At 42.4% G+C, this 23,371-nt stretch overlaps 1 protein-coding gene across 1 annotated transcript in view; it reads right to left on the minus strand.

Moving 5' to 3' along the window:
* Positions 1–2,306: 2,306 nt before the first annotated feature.
* Positions 2,307–23,371, minus strand: part of LOC308319426 (neural-cadherin) — a gene marked incomplete at both ends in the record, with an annotated part of 307,480 nt that continues 286,415 nt past the window's right edge. The window contains 2 exons of the mRNA XM_080769498.1: positions 2,307–2,921; positions 4,836–4,990. Coding sequence (XP_080625624.1) covers positions 2,307–2,921; positions 4,836–4,990 — 770 coding nt within the window. The remainder of the gene's footprint in view (positions 2,922–4,835; positions 4,991–23,371) is intronic.

Genomic DNA, 23,371 nt, shown 5'->3' on the forward strand with positions numbered 1-23,371 from the left:
TGTTTTGGAAAAGCTGCTATATCAGGGAACTGACTTCTCCGTCAACTTACTGAAAGTACCCCGAATACTTTGGCTTGCAGTATGATAGCAAGCCATCAGCTTCTATTAGGATTAGTGGCCTGATGTGTTTCACCAAGTCCCCCCCCCCCCACCCACCCTTTAACTCACCTCCGTCGACAGGCTCTGATCTGTCAGCATGCATGCGGGGGGAATTGAATGACATTATATTTGTGTCGTTTGCTATGCAACTAACCGTTTCCCCGGAAAAACCTCTCTCTCCCTCTTCCCCAGGAATCCCTGCGGAGATGCTCAACTCCTTTTTTAGCCTATTGACCACATTTAATTTTTATTATTATTATTATGATTATTGTCAATTCTTTCAAGCTTAGTGTGCAAAAAAGCTTCCTCCAAATACTTCACCTGGCAGTTATTTCAAATCATGAAATGTATGAAATTGAAATTGCAGAATTAATAAATATTTACATTTTCCAATCATATTCTTTTATAAATCCACAGCCATCACCTTGGTTTGGCCTATAGGTCTGTCTGTCTGTCTGTCTGTCTGTCTAAGAGAGAGAGGGAGAGAGAGAGAGAGAGAGAGAGAGAGAGAGAGAGAGAGAGAGAGAGAGAGATAGATAGATAGATAGATATGTTTAATTATTATCATTTAATCACTTAAATTAAAAAAATGTATTTGTATGTGAGCCTAGACATAGACATACAGTACTGCTCAGAGCTGCTTTAAAATATATTCCCTGCCTTGCTTTCACAGTTCTCTTCCCATGTATTGAGTAGTCACCTTGGAAAGCCCATTTCAGATAGTTTGTATTCCACCAAGCAGTCACCATTTTAAAGTAGTCTTTTGCAGTCTCTATGTTGTTTGGTATGCCTGAGGAGGGGAGAGAGATTTTTTCCCTTGCGCAATTCCGTGCGTCCACGGCTATTCCTGTTTGAATTTTAGTGTGTGCCCTGCCCTCCCCTGGGTGCGGAGCGGAGCGTGCAGCTAAAGGAGAATATATGAGAATAGGAAATCGAATAGAGATGGGGATGAAATGCAGAAAGCTCAATGTGTTACAACCCGTGGAGCGTTGAAACTTGAAACACCCAACCGATACAGAATCACTGAACCCTGCGCACACATTACAGAAAAATAAAAAATAATAAAATAAAATAACGAAACCCCCAGATCCCAGTGACAGTCAAGCACTTTTCTTTACTTGGAAAAACACTGAACAAAGCTGTGTACAGCCAAACAGAGCCAAGGGAATACGTCCATATAGTGTATCGTCTCTGTCGGGTGGAAACCTCATTAGGTCCAAAACTGTTACAGACGTCGCTTTCGATACTTGATACTTTTGATACTCCTGTGCGACGTTGTAGTATGATCAAGTAGGACATTCATTTAGGAGGAAAAAAACCCAACCAGTTAGAATGAGGTTTCTGCCCGACAGCAACGATGTTAAGACTCAGCTCGCTGCCTTGTGCGGGGCAACGCAAAAAGGATAGGCTCCTCTGCAGTCATGTTCCCTCAAAATACACTATTCATCTAGTCCTTCTGTGTTTATTTACAACTGCTGAAACTGGAATCTGTGCCAACTGGGTAGAACTGACGCTCAGATGGCTTTTATGAATCACCAGCTTGTCTGTGTAGAAGGTGCTCCTTTCCAAACAGGTAGGCGTGTGTGTGTGTGTGTGTGTGTGTGTGTGTGCGTGCGTACCTGGTCCTCCTCTCCTCCTCCCTCCTCGTCGTAGTTGAGAACATTCTCTCTGATGTCCTCCCAGCCGTCGTGGTGGGCAGACACATGGTACACACCCTCCTTCAGACCCTTGTACCTTGAATGACAGGTGTGCTGTCTGTTCCTGTGATATTGTCACTGATGCTCGAGGTATAGCCACGCAGCACGGCATTTTTCTTCCCGTGGGAGATGGCAGCTGATGTAAAGGGCTGCCTTCATCTGCCTGTTAGGCTGTGTGATATTGATTGACGGGACACATCATTTAGTAAATACAGGTCAGCCATGTTGAACGCTGAACCAAGTGTCTTGCAAATAGAGAGAAGCATGGAGGCACGTGATGTCCGTCCGTCTTTCACTCACACTCAAACACTCACACTCATACACAAACACTCATACGCACACTCTCTTCAACTTGATAAACGACGTGTGTGTGTGTGTGTGTGTGTGTGTGTGTGTGTGTGTGTGTGTGTGTGTGTGTGTGTGTGTGTGTGTGTGTGTGCGTGTGCGTGTACGTGTACGTTTGTGCGCGCGTGTGCGTGCCGCACGTGTGAGTGAGTGTGTTTCAAAGGCTCAAAGATGGCTGGCCTCGGCTCTCTCATACAGGGCCCGCAGCTTCTCAAAGCGTGGGCCCCAGTCCCCGAGGGTCTCCTCTCTCCTGCCCTCCCCTCCGCCACCCTCGCTGCCGCCTCCCCCCTCCAGCCCCGCCGAGCTGAAGGAGCTGAGGGAGCCGGCCGGCGAGCCCCCTCCCTCGGTGGAGAAGACCTGCAGCGAGTCAAAGGGCCCCGTGTCGGGATGCTGGTCGGCGTCGCGGATGATCTCGCACAGGTAGCGGGCCAGGTCCTGACTGGAGAAGGACAGGGAGCGGCGGGCCAGCTGCGACGGGCGCGACTGACCCTGGGCCGGGAGGCGGGCAGGGGGCACGTCCCTGCGGAGGCTGGCGGCAGCGGAGGAGGAGGAGGCCATGGTGGAGGAGGTGGAGCAGGAGGGGTCCTGCGGCTGGGCTTGGTGCTGCTGGACGGCGTGAGCCTGGTGGAGCAGGTGGTGCTGGTGGTGCTGGTGGTGGTGATGGTGGGGAGGAAGAGGAGGAGGGGGAGCATGATGCAGGGCTCGGGAACGACAGTACTGGACCGACTGGGCCGGGCTGGGCTGGAGAGACTTCTGCAGCTCTGCCATATCGTAGGCGTTCTACACGCACATGCACACGTGCACACGCACACACACACACACACACACACACACACACACACACACACACACACACACACACACACACACACACACACACACACACACACACACACACACACACACAATTATTATAAATGAACTGATTGCACAATCTCTAGAAGGAGACAATTTCCTAGGAAGGGGGCTGCAAGGCACAAAGGAAGCAAGGGAAAGGGATAGAGTGATAGTGGAAGCAGATCAGCTCTCACCCTTAAACCTGGTTGTGAACTTGCAACATTCCTCCTGTTTAATGTTCCTCTCCGTCTCCTTTTACTGTTTAACACATTGGATCCTAAGGGACGGCAATACTCATCGTATAAATTAATTACGCGGGCCACGCATGACGAGCAGGCTCGTCTTAAGGCGCTATCGCGATAAGGCGATATCGCTATAAGAAAGCCCCGCTGTGTTTCATCTTTGGAATCGCTCTGGTTGCTACAGAGGCTTTCTAAGGCCTCGCCAGCACTGTTTCTGTTTCTGCATAGCCATTAGCTTCAGTATTTGCAGCAGCCTTTTTACACCAAATAGCGGAAATTCTAGTCTTGCAAAACATAAAGTGTCTTTTTTAGCACCACCATGAGGCCAATATGAATAATACGGGGTGGAGGTAAAATAAATAAATAAGGCTGGACAAGAGCGAACAGACTTTGGTTGTCCGCACTGGATGGAAGGATGGATGGACAAGTGGAGAATTACGCAAAATAAAAGCATTACATCCATCCATCTTCAACTGCTTATCCCGAGTCGGGTCACAAAGTCCAAAGTCAAAGTCGTACGATTTGTCTCACACATTACCGCAGTGAAATTTGTTCTCCGCATTTGACCCATCTCTTGGAGCGGTGAGCTGCAGCCGTGTCGCGCTCGGGAATCATTTGATTAGTTGATTTACGAGGGCAACAGTTCCAGCAGAGAGCTTTTTCTTACACCGTAGAATATGTGTCTAAATTTTAGCGAAGAAAGCTTGTGTTTTAAGCTCTGCCTTGTGGAGAGGAAATAATTCAAGAATTCTACCTACTATCTAAAAAGTATTACATGCTGATTGACAAAGATGATCTCACAAGGCACAATTTGGAGGGTTAATGATTGTGTGTGTGTGTGTGTGTGTGTGTGTGTGTGTGTGTGTGTGTGTGTGTGTGTGTGTGTGTGTGTGTGTGTGTGTGTGCAGACACACACAGTTTGACCCAAAATGGCATGATAATTAGAACACTAGTAAACGTCCTGTAAAATATATTGTGCATGATGTCACGAGACCTGGGCACCATATACAGTATGGGGATTTACCCAAGTATGGGGATTTACCCATGTATGGGGCTTTACCCATGTATGGGGATTCTGAGTGATACACTGACTGACTGACGGGAAATGCATGATTCCATAGTTAACATGGGCTTTACAGCTTCCCTGCGTAACCTGCTATTCACGCCTTTTATTCCATTGTCTTTCCCTCGAGAACTCGAGAACCGTTCACCTCACCGACTTGCAGTGCCCGTTGTCGAGTCGGTCGGACCCACGGTTGTCCAGAACCACAACAAAAGGCCTATCCCGGGCCACAAAAGGCCTCTGCCCGGGCCAGACTCCATATTTGGGCATGCCTGACAAAGAACTCCATATATGGGCATAAAAAGGACACAGACATAATATCTGGGTGAGGGCATGCGTTTCCAACTTGCATCGTTACAAGTACCGCTGTAGAGGCTCCAACGCATAATATCTGGGTAGGCCAGTGCCCAACGGGCACCGCTGTAGAGGCCCCACGTGCACCGCTCTAGTTAATTGAATGTTTGACTTCTTTTTTATACAGGCTATGGTTTTCAGACCATGGGGATTTGCATGTGAGTGCGTGTGTGTGTGAGTGCGTGCGTGCGTGCGTACCTGGTCCTCCTCTCCTCCTCCCTCCTCGTCGTAGTTGAGAACATTCTCTCTGATGTCCTCCCAGCCGTCGTGGTGGGCAGACACATGGTACACACCCTCCTTCAGACCCTTGTAGCTTCGCCAGCGAGTGTACAGGAAAATACCCAGCAGCAGTACTACTTAGAGCGAGAGAGAGAGAGAGACACGCACGCACCAAACGCAAGCACGCGCACAGGCAGGCACACATGCATGCACACACACACCAAGTCACATACAGACAGACAGACAGAAAGAGAGCAAATTATTATAGAGAGAGCGACTGCCTGCCAGACAGACAGACAGACAGACAGAGTGCTGGAGAAGGGCAGTGCGAGACAGAATTACAGAGAGGAGGAGACAATAATTAGATCTTCATTTATATTCCATCCTACGCCTGTGCCACTCATCCAAAAATAATGCAGATAAAGTGTCTACAGTGAACTCGATAGATTGGCTCCTTTCAGCGAGGGACACCGTCGTACGTGTCGGTGACGTATAAACAAGGCTGTATAGTACAGTAAAATTATGTATGGGCAGAACTGCAAACTAAAGTACCTTGCTGACCAACCACCATCTAGCCTAATTAACCTCACGGACTTGGAAAAAGATGAATGGTGGAGCTGGCTTCTGAAGTACAGTATAGGTTACAGTTCTGGAGTCAGTGTCTGTCCCATTCCCATGCTGTAGTAGTGGTTTTCAAACTTCTATTTTTAAGGGACCAAGCCAGTCCTGGTTATAATTGGCTGTTGATGGTGACGTAATTAAGATATGTTTCAATGTTTGGTGGGTAAAAGGTAACGTACATGTATGTAAGAATGGTGGGCATCCCCAAAACAATGTATTGTTTTACTGTAGGTTAGTACTATAGCTCTTATATCTCTTTTGCGCCGACGAAAATGAAAGTCTCATGGGTATCGAGGCTACATCTGTAACAACCCAACTTATAGAATTCTGTAAGTAAACAAAGGGTCTGCTCTCTGCTGGTTATTGTGGAATATTAGATTACTAGGCTAATCATTATATATTGCATACCTTAAAGGTCAATTTGAGGTTTTGAGTATAGAGGGTATAGAAGAGATTAAATACTATTCATTGATTAATGTTACTAACATATAAATAGAAAAGAAACAATTTAACAAAACATTAATTTACAGGTCACACACTGATAGTGCTGTCAAACAAGTCTATGTCTAGTCTGTCTGCAAAACAGTTTTATAATATAATAGCTTATGTATAGTGGGGGGGGGTCCCTGCTCTCTCTCACTCTCAGGTAAAGGGTCCTTAGCTTGACCTGAAAAACATTGAAGACCCTGGTCTGTATTTATATGAAAATAATCCAGCATTATGAAATTATTAGCCAAAAGGTTTTAAATACATAGCAGATGCAAGCTCACAATGCGTCACATCCATGCCGCGCTGTAAGCTTGTGGATCTGCAATTTTAGGCGTACGACACCGTCGTACTGCAGAATATAAATGAGGCTTCTATCCCAAAGAACAGCAGCAGACAGAGAGAGAAAGCTGAAAATTTGTGAAACAGTTGAAAACTACTTAAAACGCAAGCAGTACACCCAGCTGTGGCGTTGTTGTTGTTCACGTGTGTGCAGAAGCTTTCTTTAATTACAAAATGATGATCGTGACGCAGATTCGCAATTGTGTCGGACAATCAGCAAGAACAACAGCTGTGGGTAATTACCGCTCAGCGCTACAGTGAAAAAAAGTTGTTGTTTTTAACTTCTTTTCGTTGGGTACTTCTATTGCTGCTGCTGGCTGTCAGGGGCCCGGACAGTGAGGACAAAAGAGGTGTTACAAATTCTTCATGAGGGCTCGAGCCCCGCAGCCCCCACATAGATGACGTCACTGCTTCTCTTGTTTAACCCATGGGGTTAACAATCAATTTAGGCATTTAGCAGACGGCATTTCGCATTTAGCAGACATACTATAAAGAGCACCCGCGACTCACTTCTGTGAGTCGCGGGTGCTCTTTATAGTATGTTGTCTCAACTTGTCTGCACCGTCGTATGGTAGCTTCTGTTCACTGACTGTGCAGCACTGCGCTGAATGTCAGAGAGAAACCTTTTTTTCCCTTCCTTTTCTGATGGTGCGTTCAATGCGCCTCGGAAACACAGATTAGGGTGAAATACAACATGAAAAAACCGGCGCAACCATGGATTTTACCGATACAAGCACTCCGCGATTTCACCCGTCGATAGTATCCGAGACACAGTGAATGAACCGATGCACTCGCATCGTGCACGTCAGTATCGATTTTTCGATACGTATTGATTATTTTCCACATGCCTACCGACAACTCAGCGTATGAGTCTTCAAGAACCCTACCCCTCCCACACACACACAATTAAAACCGACACTGTCACAATTACATGGTCTTCATTTTCTCAAGTTCAGTTGTCCATGTTTCTATGGCATATTGTGCATATTGTTCTTATTGCTTATTGCCTTCTTACTTGGTCCTGCCTTATCGCTGCTTGCAGCTATAACTTTTTCCTTGTTTTTTTATCAGATCACCATTGTAAATATGTCATGTCATGTTGTAAATATGTAAATCTTCCTCCCTAAGATGTCACAAGGAAAGCGTATCCATTTTCCTTTAAAACCTTAACAACGCAAACCCACCAAAGAAACCTTAACCACATGAACCCATCAAAAATAGCCGATCTACAAGCTTACTGATCTACAAACATTCTTAAACCATTTAAACCTGAGAAAAGATTCAACAAATGTCTTCTAAATCACGAGAGTTTTCTGAAAAACCATGTCAGTGTTGCTCAAACATTTTCATGTCAAAGACCCCCAAAAATAAATGTAATCGGCCGCGGACCCCCATCTGAAAATATGTTGTTCCAGGGACCCCCCCATGAATCAAAGATTTTAATTAAAACGCGTTTGCTGTGAAAGAGTATATAGTCAAAGATTTTCACCACATTTTCACGATTTTTCAACAATAGCAAATGTACAAGCTCTTAGCGCAGCACTCGGTGCCACGCTATGAGCTTGTATGGGGTTCCCGCTCAGAATGGATTAAGGTACCCACTTTGAGAAACCCTGCTGCAGAACCAACAGGCACCCCTTAACCCATTCTGACCTGAGATCAGATTCATACGAGGTTTCCACTGGACACACACTGGTCTGATTAATCCATTCTGACCTGAGATCAGATTCTAGAAAAAGGTCAGTCGTTCTTCGATTTTTCAAAAATAGCAGACCTACAAGCTCGTATCGCGCCACTCGGTGGCGCGATATGAGCTTGTAGATCTGCTATTTTTCAATAGCTAAAGCATAACATGATGCTAACACCAAAATGGGTGCCCGGTCAGAATGGGTTAAGCCTCACGTACACCACTGCATTGTCCTGACTCTCTCCGTCTACACCTGAGTCCTCAACACGTATTGGCAGCACACAGCAATTACCATGCTATTAGTTTGCACACGTTTGCATTTTGCATTTCTAATGAAGCCAGCCGTTTCAGGGTTTCTAAATGGCACAGTCATGCTATAGCGAGCTAACTGAGGAAATGTGCATAATGAGGAGGCTGACAGCCCCATCTTTAAGCCATTTTAGGCGGGAACCCCTTTTGGTGTTAGCATTACGTTATGCTTTAGATATTTAAAAATAGCAGATCTACAAGCTCATAGCGCGCCACCAAGTGGCGCGCTATGAGCTTGTAGGTCTGCTATTTTTGAAAAATCGAAGAACGACTGACGTAGAAGACCTTTTTTAATCTGATCTCAGGTCAGAATGGAAAACTGTCAGGATGTAGAAGACATTTTTAGAATCTGATCTCAGGTCAGAATGGGTTAATCATGAAGGAGCTACACTGCCATCACTAAACGGGGGATTTGAATTGCTTGAATAGAATTAAGCCACTAATTACTTAATTAATATCAATATGTGATAGTTCTCAAGAGGCGAGAGACGATTGATATCTACAAGTAGAAGAGAAAGACGAGTGGCGGAAATATGAGATACAGTACAGAACCGGAGAGGGAATTCTAGGCAATTAATGTACAGTAGAGTTACACACCCCCCCCCCCCCCCCCCCAGCTAACTTTAGAGAAGCATGTGCATGTGGATGCGCAAGCACGCACGCACGCACGCACGCATGCACACAGAGTTCTACATTGTGAACCAATCTGCACATAGTTTGCACTCACTTTACTGTGACCTTTTGTAACATCTAACACATCCCCAGTGCTTTGCCCTTCCCATCACACTACAGTATATGCACTCAGTGCCAGCACCTCATACATTAGTTAGCATCTATAGGCTCAGTCTCTTTTTGGGTGCGTTTTTTTTCCTGGCATATCCTGCTATTACATTTCCATATCTGCTTTACATCTCACTGCCTTCATTTTCCTTCATTAGCCATTACTTGCATTTTTCAAGTCAAACCGTTTGAAAAAGGATTAGCTTGTGTGCTTTTTGGCAGAATTGGAAAGAACCTCTTAAACCCTATAGGCTACTTTGTTGTTGATCTATAAAGCATGAGTTTGTACTGCTCTCCAAAGTTCACGTATATTAGATCATGTCCAGAATAGGAAGCTATAGTGTTGTGAATTATCTCATGCTGTCTGACTGGCAGCCTCTGGTGGACATTCCCCATTCCCTGCATCCACAATCACACATGTGTTTGCCATTACACCACTCAACTCACTAGCCAATCACAGTCTAGGTGTGCCACATATAACCCTCACTCATTCCACACTCAGTCTCCAGCCTTCACACAGGCAACATGCAGAACCTGCGCTCACTGAGTACAACCACTCACTTCCTTGCAGCCGTGCGTCCATGACAAACGTAAGCCTTGTTCCCCTGTCTCTGTATTGACTTGACATATTCTATGCTATGTTGATCACTCTGCCATAATACTATGATTGTTCACATATGTTTATGTTCTAGTGTATATTTGATCTACTTGTTATTCATATGGTCCTTTATTGTCACGCTATAGTTAATGTGTATTCTATTCCTTATATCTTGCTTGTAGGAACCATGGCTCACTGAAGACAATAAACTACTATTCTGCTGAAATATACCTTGGTGTCACATACCCTCTCTCTGACCGGAGAAACTTGGGTGGTCAGCTCATAGTCCACAAATAACCAGCACAGAATATTTATTATATAGGGTTGATGTACTGTAGATGATATTTAATTGGAATTATTTGACTGAACAGGTTTGTCATATCTCTCAGTCAATTTTTGTTTCCTTGGATTGAGATAAATCCTCCCCAGGATTTTAGCTATCCAGGTTCCCTTCTATTGGTTATCCGTTAATATATTTTAAACGTATTTTAGTCACTGTATATGTGGGTTGTGAAAGCCCACATATACATCACACACACACACGCAGATGCATGCACGCACAGTGTATAGGATTGTATACACACAACATTCAATGTTGATTGTATGCATGAAAACATTTTCAGCATTATTTCTGGTCTGTGAAAATCAATTCCAATGATTGTGTGGTGTTACAGGCTTTAATCTATTTGTGTGCTTGTGGTTGTGCATGTTTAGGTTATTCAGGTCAAGGTTCAAGGTTATCTTTATTTGTCTCCCTTGGGAGAAATTTGTCTTGGAGACAGAGTCACAGCTGCATACAAATAACAGACACGTTCACATACGAAAAGACAAAACACCATGAAACACCCACATACACAAAACAGAGATATTGCACACATTCCCTTGATAAAGTGCAACTATAGTCATTAAAGTGCATTCGGCAATCCCTGATTGAGCATTTTAGTTGACAGGGGAACAAAAGAGTGTTTAAATCTATTATATACACATCGTGGAGTTCTATACCTCCTACCGGATGGCATTAGCTCGTACTCTCGGTACAGTACATGCAAGGGGTCAGATACAATATTCCGAGCCTGTCTCACCACTGCTTGTTCAAAGATGGTCTGGGGAGTGATGGGTGGGGAGGACATGCCCATGATCTTCCCAGCTATGTTTGCTAGCCTATTTACTTGAGACTTGTATTTCACAGATAGATTGCCAAACCAGCTGGATATACCGTATGTTAGAATTGACTCTATACTAGCTCTGTAAAAGGTCAACATGATATTTCTACTGACTCCAAAAAGCCTAAGTCTTCTGAGAAAGTGTAGACGTTGGTGTATCTTAGAACACAGTGTCGTAACATGCGTGTGCCAGCTCAGGTCCTCATCGATCTGTACTCCCAGATATTTATATGAGGGGACCTGTTTGATGTTATGGTCATGGACACTAATTATACTGTGGTCTCCTATGGACCTGGGGTCTACTATGACCTCCTCTGTTTTGTTTACATTTATTTTCAGATGGTGTAGATCACACCACTCAATAAACTTGTCTACTCCCTCTGTATGGCTGAGGATGTTATTATCACTCTTGAGCAGACTAAGGGCTGTATTTTGCGTGTCTTAAGTACCAGGTCTTATTCTCTAACTTGAGTAAACTAAAGACCTGGAGGCGTGATCAATGCCATTTGGCTATTCTGAGTGGCCAAAGAGCATTGATCACGCCTCCAGGTCTTTAGTTTACTCAAGTTATGGAATAAGACCTGGTACTTAAGACACACAAAATACAGCCCTAAGTATCACAGTGTCATCGGAGAACTTGATAACAAATTGATTTGGATGTGAGCTGACACAGTCGTCCGTATACAAGGTAAACAGAAAAGAGGAACTGACTGTTCCTTAAGGCACCCCTGTACTACTCAGTGTCTCCTCTGAGAACACAGAGTTAAATCTCACCCTCTGTGGTCTACTAGAGAGAAAAGAAAAATACCATTTAATTATAAAGGGGTTCACATTTAACTGAGCTAATTTACGCAACAGAATATCTGGATGTATAGTGTTAAAAGCCGAGCTGAAGTCGATAAAAAGTAATCTGGCGTATGCCACCTTACTTTCCAGGTGTTTCAAAGTGAGATGAGCTACTGTAGATATTGCATCGCATGTACTGCGTTTCTTAGAATATGCAAATTGATACTGGTCTAGCTGGGGGTCCTACCTCCTTTCGGAGTTCCTCTGTCCTCAATGCCTCAATCATTCCTCCATTCAATTCAGCTTGACTGCATCCAGTTGGCCAAGTACAGTATAGTTGTTCAAAAGACATCCACTAAGACTTAAAGATTTAAAGGTTTATACTCTACTCTGAGTACTCACAACGGCAGAAAACAACCTTTTCAATGCCAATACCTTCTCTCAATTTTTTCTCGAACAATTCCTTTTCCCTTTCATTCTGCAAGTCTCTGGTATGTGGGAAACAAACCGCAGCAGCCTATCTAACAATTATTGTAATAACCATAGTAACAGACCAGTAAAACACCAAAAGGGGTTCCCACCCAAAATGGGTTAAGCAGATCATCCTGAAAGAACTCTGAAGCTGTAGTTCAATCAGCCATAAACCAGCTGCACAGTATGAAAAGAAAAATCAATATTGATTTACTGTCAATTTGTCCTTCTACCAAGAACGCACGTCTCTCATCACATGTATTATGTGGAACAGTGTATAGGGAGATTTGCTATTTTAATTTTCAAGAGAGGACAACTGAGTTTTAAATGTATTGAACAAATCGAGTCAGCGGGAGAAATAAATGCGAGCAGTCATGTTCATACGGCAGTGGCAAGTGGGATTGATTGATTGATTGATTGATTGATTACTTTACTAGTCAATAAATAGCACAGAGTTGCATTAAAACATTCAGGCTAAAAACAAACATCACACAAAAACGTCCTAGGGACTTGTTTCCATTGTGGGGATCTGCCCACAATCTGCCAAGTCTTCCCAGAGACCCACTGTAGACCACACATTTACTCATCTGGGGGTCCCTGGCACAAAGTCTTTTCAGATGGGGGTCAACTTTCAGAACCACTGCTATAGACGTTATCATAGTAGCCTGACAGACCAGCGTGCTATTATTAGCTCTCTATCCAGGCCTTTTGCAGCCAGGAGTGTGGTTAAAGCCTGAACTTTGAGGTCAGTGAAGACCTGTCCTCAATCCACCTGCTCAGTCCCAATGATTGTAGTGGTCCTCAACTTCTACAGTAAGCTTGGTTGGACAACCTCAGCGTGGTTAAGATACAAACAGCCAAGTATCATCCAATAATCTGACCATGAATGGAAAGGAAGCCCACTGATTTAAATCATTGCTGTCGGGCAGAAACCCTCGTATCTCAATCTTTAAAAACAAATCTCCCCGTTGTTCATCAAACAAAAAAGAGTTGCACAAAGGTCAAGGTCAAGAAAATAGCAGATCTACAAGCTGGTGTGTTGTGCGCTATTTTCACTATTTTAAAATGTTTTAAAACAATAATAAAAAAGGAACAGTTTGGACATACAATTTCCACATAACAGCAACAAAATGCTCTTTACACACCTGTTACGGACCACCGTCCTAGTGGTTATTTGATATTTGTTTAAGTATAATTATTATTTATGGTGACTATTAAATTAGGATAATAATTATAAGTTGGAAATGTATTATGTTTTATGGCATGTGACAAGTTGTGTTTCTTCTGTTCCCTGTTTATGAATGAGTTCATAAACAGGGGGGAAAAAAGAGCTACAACTATAAACTAAAGTTATTTTTCAACCCTGTCTCCTCGCATATTATGTTGTATTCCTTCACCCTAGACGAAGGTGCATAACAACACCTTTATCCACGATAGCACACGTAACAGACAACGTTTAGAACTTTAGATCCATGGTGGACCTTGTCCTTGTCAGGTTCGTGGATGTGCTTAATTAAGCCTGGCTTCACAGGCAAATTCATATAGATACAGTTCCAACTGTTTAATGTACATCATTGTACAAATGAAAGGAGGACGGTACAGACTTCAACATGCCACATTTTGAAATTAAACTAATAAGTCTATATAACCCAACAGTGCATAAACTTAGCTAAAATGGCTAAATGGCTAAATAGGCCTACTCTGCTTTCACGAGAGCTTGCCCATTTACTTGAAAGGGAGACTTTTCAGGACAAAATTAAAAAAAGGGAAATGTTTTTAAAGCCCAAAAGGAAATGAGTAAACAATGAGTAATGTTTCCTGCATTATATGGAAATAAAACATTCCAATTCTCCAACTCACTGATTTATGGCATCTATAGGTACGGTAGTTAAAATCTGATTATATATTTATTTGACTAGACCGGTGCCCAGCTGTAGAGCACAGAGTCGGTAACGATGGAGATCCATGCCCCACCCGGCTATGCAATATACCCGTTGTAATCGTGTCAGTGTACGCGTTCCACCTATCTCGACACCGGGCACTGCACTCCCTTTGGAGGTGTGGGAAGCGTATGTCGAATTTGAAGTCGGTGGGGCGAACAGTTCTCGTGTACAGACGTACACACGTACAGACATACAGAGACTTGCCACATTTATAGATAAGATAGCTGTCGTTCTACTGGGTGTGCACAGTGTATGCGTTATAACGTTTCAACGTACAGTACATATGCTAAGAATGTGTACACTACGCTCACTCTCTCGTAGGATTCTATGTGTTGTGTGTATTGAACTACCAAAAAGACATGATGGCTTGTGGGGAGCCAAGAAGCTAGAGGTCAGGGCTGGAATCTACACTGTTCAAAGAGCCTCTCCAGAGGACACACATGGTGAGAAATGGGAGTTTGTCTCTCTTTACAAACGCATGTTCTTGTGCACACGTGTGTGTGTGTGTGTGTGTGTGTGTGTGTGTGTGTGTGTGTCTGTGTGTGTGTGTGTGTGTGTGCGTGCGTGCGTGCTAGAGAGAGCGAGAGAGAGCGTGAGAGAGAGGAGAAAGAAAGTGAGAGACTGTAAGAGAAAGCTGCATTTATTTTTCTTTTTGTTTATTTGTTTACACTGCCTCTGAGGACCTGAGGTCTGCTTGACCATCGCTTCGCTTAGAAATATGTTTTCTTTCCCTCGCTCCTTGACTCGTCTTAATGCCTTTCCATAACTTTTCCCCGTTTCACTTTCACACCTCTGTTTACTATACCTCATTCTATTCGTGACAGCCTCAGGGATGACCTTATCTTGCACCTTCATTGTTTGTTTTTTTTTCTCTCTTTGCAGGGTGGTACTGAGACTTTGTCACAGATACAACACAGGAGGCTATGAGATCTGCAGCATCCTCTCTCCCACTTTCCCTGACCTGCGGACTGATACAGTCATTTGTGTGTTTCAGATACATAAATTCACTCAAACACACTCAACACACAAATATTAAAGTTAAAAGCTCACAATTCCACAGATATGTTTGTGATGAACACATTATGCATTATTACAATACAATTTATTCACTATACCTATTACTGTGTGACCTCTCTTGGACATTTTGAAGACGTTGAGAAGTCACCACAAGCACACTAAACTACTCAAGACACAAGTGGCTAATAAAGCATTTAGCGTTATTTACACGTGTATGGCCTATATGCTGTCTCCCTCTATTTTCACATACTTCATGAGCCAGGTTGTGCCAGAATGGAGAGATCATCCTCTTTTGTCTCATACATTTTCTACTGCTGAGTTCAAAGCTTAAAAGTTGCTTGGTGTGCATGTAGAATTGGAGTTTTCCCGAGGAGGATTAAGGAACGTTTCTCCTTTGAGATTTGTTCATAATAAAGCCTTGGGTTAGCCTGACACTCAGCCTGAATTTTCATTTAGTTTCACTCCATTATTCAGTCTGAAAGCCCTCCCTACTACAACCGTTTCTGGGATGGGCGTTGCCAAAGAGGCAGTCTTCGGTGATTGGTTCATACCAACCAATCAGAATAGTAGGAAAGCAGATGACGTTGTTGTCAATCATGTGGCTATGGCTAACCCGTTTGCTAACCAAACAAACAAAGCCAACGAGCACTACTAGCATGTAAACAAAAGCGGTAAAATATGTCGGATGATGATGTTTATAAAACCTCTCGTTTCTTCAAAGAAACTATTTATCATATGTCGATTTAATAGTCAGATTGATACGGTCGTGAGTTACCGCAGTGGGGGCAGCCATGTTTGTTTGTTTCTGGACGGCACTGTTGTTTGACGTCATCGAGTTGAAACGACGCTGATTCGTCGGTTGGATTTCCAACCGAGTCTGAGACCTCCTTCGGGAGCGTCACCACATAATCTTTTGTGGCTAGCGATTCAGGGGCTGGAGCCAGGCTAGCCTTGGGTAGCATTGCAATGAAAACGGTAAGTGCAGTTGTCTTTCAGGCACATCCCTGGGCTCGAGGGGGGTCACTGTTTGTGCAATTTCCCTCCTTGCTTTAGTGGTTTTTAGTGCATAAATAGTTAAATACAGTGAGTGAGTAAAACAGCATGAAGACTAAGGTTGAGATTAATAAGCTTCTGGGTGGTACTTAAGCAGGAAGGCTCTAATTTGTATTGCACCTCGGGGATCAATACTGTCCTGTTATGGCTACTGTCTCTAGCTTTGTTCAGTCATCATCTGAGGAACTTTTTAATAGTTGTACAAGTACAAAAGAGCAGCCTTTGAAGCAATATGACGTTGATCTCAGTGAAAACCGGTTAAAGAAGGAAATTAGAGGCTCATTGAGCGCTGCTTTAATGGGAAACTGTGTTTTGCTGCAGCCAGCTACAGTACATTGCAGAGTTCAAGTGACAGTGTTGGTAAGTCTGTAGTTTTCTCCTACAGTACCTTTAACAGCAAAACAAGCTATTACTGTTGCAAATGAGAGGGATAAATTGAGCATAGAAAAGGAACAGGCAAGGCAGTCTTTGAAAATTGCAACTGTACCGGTTAGACCTAATTAAGGCAGTTAAGCCATCGGGTAATGGTGATACCGATTGAGTGTTCAGACAAAGCAGAGGAAGCCTGTACCCCATGAACTATATTGTTTGTATTCTTCAGGCCTATTCATGCTCCAGTTTTAGTTGATAAGGTACTAAAAACAGAGAGATGTGTTGGGGTCAGTGGTGACTTGAGTCGCTATCAATCATTAGAGACTGAGATTTTGTCGGGACTCCCGCGGGATTCCCGTGGGATGGGATTAATATTTGTATTAATCCCGTGATCGGGGCGGGACGGGAATGAAAGTTAACAGGAGCAGACAGGAGCGGGAATGACATCGATCTATCGATCATAATGATCATTTTCAACTCAGCCCCTCACTTCACACGGGTGCGATTTTTAAGTACCTCATCAGTTGTTACCATTACCAGTTTAAACTCGTTTTTACAAACACCTAGGTTTTGTGGCAATTGATTTTGTGTTATATGGCGTTATATGTGTGGTTAATATAATGCCTTGATCTATTTTAAACGACACAAATCATCAAAGGCCCAACACATAACAGGGTTCTTGCAAAAATGGTCATTCATTGTCAATGGCATTCAATGTTTGTGCTAGGACAATGTTGGTGTATACACAAAATAACACCGTGAATCAATCCATTTTAATTAGTAAGCTTAAAGCAATTGGTTTTGATAGCACATCAGGATGCAATCCTACCTGGAGGTGAGAGAACAGATGGTGGAGGTGAACGGAACACCCCCAACAAACTGGGAAAAACTGAATCCATTCTCTTTGGATCAAATAGTAATCTCAAGCTTCTCAGTCAATCTTTCCGATGATAAAATGGTCACCAACATAATAAAAAAAGTCAATCAAATAACAAGATCTCCCCACTGGTCAACAAAAACACCTTGAAGACCTTAACAGGGGCCATTGTACGAGGTTTCGTCAACTATGATTGCACCTCTTTGTATACCACAGCACCTCAAAGGCCCTTAAAACAAGCCTCCAGACTTCCCAAAACAAACTGGTCAGGCTACTACTTGGCCTCACTCCCCAAACCCACCTCACCCTGCCCACTTTGATAGGCTGTAATGGCTTAGGGTTGACAACATAGTACAGCATCTTGCAATGGGTCTGGTCTGTTTAAAGTGTAAATGCTTAATCATAGTTCGTCCACAAAGTAACAGCTTTTGTATTGACTTGTGCTTTCGTTTGAAATGTTCCCATTCACATTTTTCAATCAATCAAAAACCTAATTGGTGCAGCAAAGAATGTGAGTAAATTCGATCTTTAGAGTTACTGGCAGGTCCTATTAACAATCAACAGCTCATTATCTGCTTTTGTAACACCATCAGGCCTGTCATGGGTTTTGGCTTACATCAGGGGTGGGCGACTTTGACGATGGAGAAGGCCCATATTTCTACACTCACTCCAGAGGGCCACATTGCATATTTCTTTCATAGCAGAAATAGCCGATCTACAAGCTTTAATGTAGATCAGCTATTTTTTCTATATTTGAATTGAAATCCTGATTTTCTTTTCTATTTTTGAATTGGAATCCTGAAAAGTAACCTTTTAATTAATTTCAAATGCATTTAGTTATAGTTAATTGAGACACTTCAGCTCAGATTGACCATAAACCTATTGCATGTTAGTATGGCGGTGTGACTCTGCTCATGTGATATCAGATAATCTGCGTACCGAGACACAGGTCTGATATCACATTTGATATCTCCGATTATCTGTGCACCGAGAAACAGCTCTGATATCAACGACCCCCCAGAGCAGAGCCAAAGATACAATAATCCATGAACAACAATACACAGTAATAACACATCAACACAACTCAGGAAACAAGACCGCAAGGTCTTTCTTCTGTACCATCCTTTTGGACCAATGCTGTGCTTGACTGTACCCTGTACTGTTTGCATCAAAATTGTCTAATAAAATTATCAATCAATCAATCAATCAAACATGATTCAACACAATCGCAAACAATACAATAATATCCCATAACCCCTGGACTAAGAACTACAGGGAGGAGGCCGGGGAGGTGGGGGAAATTTTCACGCAGACGCCGCACGAGCTGCTTGACAGCTCAGCATAGTAGCTGAGGCTGCCTGAATTGCACTGTGGGAATGAGGGCGTGGCCTGGAAAGGCAGCTGATTTCAAGAAGCAGATTGAGTTACTAGGGGGAATGAATGAATGAGGGGAACTATATATACATATTAACTTCCTGCCTTCCGTGCCTCAATGAACTATCGCTACACTTGATTTATGTTAAATGTATTAACTAAAAAGAAATACATTGGACATAAAAAACAAAACACAATAACATTGTAATACTACTAATTCAGACTGAAGTAATTAGAGCAGGTCAGTTGGGGTGGGGGCCGCCAGTTGCCCTGTTGGCTTATGTAATAAATGCAGCTGCATTTCACCTGGTGTATATTTATAACAATGTGGTGATACTAGTAATACCTGGGAGGATCATCACATCAAGTCACTGTTTATCAAATGAGGGTGTGTGCAAAATATGGAATTCCTGATCTGTAAAAACTAATGTAATATACTGTATAAATAAAATAAAAACATTTTGAATAGAAAACCACATTGATTTGCCATTATGGTGTAAAAAGTGGAATGATATGGCTACAGTTTAAACTAAATCAGTTCAGAAGGCACTACTTGCTACTCTCATTCCATTTGGTATTATGTTCTTCAAAAGGTGGGTTATTACAGGTACTATTCATTCATAGCATCATGCTAGCTATTGTTTAAATGTAGTCGGATACTTTTCTTTAAAATAGGGAAAGGGAGTACTAAAGAAAGTTTAAGAATCACTGAGAGAAATGTGAGTTTGCAAAAGTCACTTACTTTGGATATTGATATACTATCTCTGTATGGTTGTGGGTTAGAGTAATTTGCAGCCTTCTTATGCCAAAGTTTATTGATGAGTTTTCTGTTCCCACCATTAAATAAATAACTAATTGTTCTTTATCATTTTGTTTTGTTGGGTTTCCTTTGTTATTAATAACTATTGCTTGCTTGTCCAAGGGCCTTTCCATAATTTAGATGCTGAAATATTATTGTTTATACTGGGTGTTTTTCAAATATTCAAATGTTTTTATTTGACGCTGTACTTTTTTGTTCTGTTGATTGATTAAAATTCTCCTAAATTTTATGCAAAACACGTTGTAACTGTTTTGATAAGTGCTCTAAAAATAAAGTTTGTTATTATATAATTAGGTTTTGGAGTTTGGTCGACTGCTGTTTTTGGCGGAATTCCTCAACTGTGGTGGCTCCTCTGACTCAGTTGCTGAAGGCAAAATCTAAATTAATTTGGCCTGCCTCATGTCAGCAAGCTTTTGGTATAACATTAAAGCTTTGTTTTTCTGTTCCAGTTTTTCTGTTTTCTGTTGTTCTGCATCCCAATTGGTTCAGCCTCTCGAGCTGCACGTGGATACAAGCCAAGAAGTTCCACTCCTACCAGCTGAATTATTTTGTCGAGGGCTGGCATTGGTCTTGGCTTTGCGGCACTTCCACTCCGGAATGCCAATGGTATACTAGTATAAACCATAACTTACCCACTTTTATGAAATCTGCAGAACAGAGATCAGAGGCTCACATGGTGGGCACTGTTTATGTGCAGCCTTATGACTTGGACATCCATCATAGTAAGGGGAAAGATGTTATGGTGGGTGCCTTGTCCCGTGCACCTTTGTAGCTTTTCACAACTTAAAGGGTTAAGACTTCTGAGGTCATTTTAAGATCTACTTAAGCCTTTGCGAGCACCCCAGACAGTCTTTAAGTTGCTTGATTCAATATTTAGATATTTTACTTAGTTTTAAACAGACACGACTATATAAGCCCATTCAACTTCAAAGTTGATGTCAACCACATTAAACTCATTAAGACACACATCACTATAAGCTAGGCTCCAATGTTGCCTGACAGCGCCGCACGTTGCATGTTCGAATCCCGATCCCCACGGCCTTTGCTGCGACAACTCCCTATCTCTCTCGCCGTTTCCTCTTATGTCTACCTACCTACTGTATAAAGGCATAAAAAGCCCCCCCCCCCAACAATAAAATACATTCAGCATTATTTACAGACTATATGGGTGGTCTTCCTCTTTTGTCATACACTGTACCCTCACCATATTGGTGGTAAAGTGTTAACAACCGCAAAGTCTAAATATGAAGGAGACATTAACAGGAAAACATAGATGTCTATGTAGAGTAATTATTTCTGATGTTATGAGTAGACAATAACTTTCTGTGGGTATGGTCACTATGGTGGTTTAAACTAAATCCAGGGATTTTGCTGTGTAGGTACATTTTAATGGACTATAAAAAAGAACCACACTGACTTCCATTTAAGCAATACACTTCAGTAATGCTAATGGAGCAAGGCACCATCACTGTTGACAGTCAAAGCCATATTAGTAAAGATCACCCTCAAGTGTGCAATACTGCGATTAGACAATGTTTACCAAAGAAAAACACATCATACAACAAAATCTAAACATGAATCTAAACTGAATGGAGAAACCTAGCGAGTTTGTAAAATACTAGTGTCTTGCCCATCAAAGATTCCATTAGCCTATAAAGCAATTAACAGGCATCCATCTTTTAGTTTTCCCCAAAAGCCACACTACTTCCTAGGTCACATCCATCCAGGTTTTTGAAAGAGTTAGCTAGTGTGGCTGTTGTTCCCTTCCTGGGGTTGCCACAACGAAACATCTGCCTCCATCTCACCCTGTCCTCTGCCTCCTCTTCTCTCACACCAACTAACTTCATGTCCTCTTTCACTACATCCGTAAATCTTTTCTTTGGTCTTCCTCTGGGTGTCTTGCCTGGCAGTTCCAACGTAAGCATTCTACACTCACTATCCCTCCTCTGTACATGTCCAAACCATCTCATTCTGGCCTCTCTGGCTTTATCTCCAAAACATCTAACATGCATTCTCCCTCTGATGCACTCGTTCCTGATCCTATCCATCCTTGTTACTACCAGAGATAAAATCAACAATTAGTCTCTGCTACCGCCAACTCTGCGTCTTTTCCTCTGTCTCTAGTCTAAACCATTCAACATAGCTGGTCTCACACTTTAACTTAAGAGGGCAAATAATTAGTGATTAATTAATGAACTCATCATAAATTAATGAACTCATCATTAATTCCTGGTCCTCACCATTAACTAATGGCGAACTTAACCAAGTGTAATGCAATATCATTAGTTAAGGAGTAAGGACAATATTACACAGTTCCACTTTACTTCTATGTCCAGGATGTCCACTCATAGGTGGGTATAGAGTAGTGAGTAGGGATGGTCCATGACCACCCGATAATAACTTAAACCAAATATTAAATTAATTGATTTGTCTTCACCACAGATAAGACATGACACTGCTCTATCGGGACCCTTAATGGAGATGAAATTCATCCTATCTGAGATTATGCCAATTAAACTGAGCTCATCCGGTCTGAGTATTAATCACACATTAGTATTCCTCAAATGAGACTGGAAATCTGACGCGGCTGCCTGGCGTGTGAAAGATAATGGGCACGACCACCCACCAAAGTGGATAGAAGAAGTGGAGAATCTTTGAATCAAGCACATTCATGAAAAAGCATGAACACAAATACAAGTGCAAGTGCTTTTTGAAACCTAAAATGCCAGACTCTTTTGATTTCATGGTAAATAATAATGAAAGTCGATGGGGAAACAATGACACTGATTAAGAGTTACAATGATTAAAGGGAGCAAGGAGGGTGGCTAATGATAATTTATTCTACACAGGGGGAATAACACTCCATTACAGAATTAATGTGTTTTCTTTGTACTGTATAGCCTAGCTAAGAGACCTCCCTTCAAAAGGACTGGTAAACGTTTATAATTCTCCCAGAACCTTTCACAAGAACTGACTTTGTTTTGATGCTCTTTATTAAATGAGCAACGCAACAGCACAGCTATCAGTCACTGACCAGAACATATATATCTCAACTGAACATATATATTTCAATACGTTGTCTCAAGGCTTATAATCATACAAATACTTTTACTGCATTTAAAATCTATAGTAGATCATAGCTTTCATTGATTGTTTTCTGTGCTTGTCCATAATTAAAATCCAGCAAATGAGATCAAGATAAAGACAGAAGGTTGGAGTGTTGGAGTGTCGTGTTGTAGCCGAACGCTCACTCTAGTATAAAGTGTCTAACTCTTTAGTTTGAGAAGTAAAGAGAAAATATACCTAATTAGTCCTTATTAGAGAGGACTCATTTCCTTTCTGAGGAATACACTCACTCATCACGTTGAGGAGGGTTGTGATCATTCAAAGAACTATCTTTACCTGCACCACCGCGCCCGGCAGAGACAAGGATGAGACTTGTTTGGGTCCATGTGCAAAACACCTCGGGCCAATTGCTCTGGTGTGCCCATCCTCCGACTCTACACTGACTTGTGCACTTCGCCTCTATTTAAGAACAATTTAGCCTTCGGTTCACGTTGAGCTCGATTTCAAGAGAAGCTCACCCTTCAATGGCACGACACGGTGACCCATTCAGAGCAACATCTCAGATGTTTTTCCTGCCCAAATGAACCTGTCTTCCCACCGATACACAGAGATACAGATAAACAGAGACAAACTCTTAGTTTGTACTGTCAGTACTGTACGCCGTGATCTTTCCTCCCCCTAAAACATGACATCAGGTACTATGATTATACTATAGGAGGAATATTTTTGTATGTGTACAGAAAGTGTTAA

Source organism: Protomyctophum bolini, assembly GCF_963924005.1.
Source record: "Protomyctophum bolini genome assembly, chromosome: 1".
Lineage (NCBI taxonomy): Eukaryota > Metazoa > Chordata > Actinopteri > Myctophiformes > Myctophidae > Protomyctophum > Protomyctophum bolini.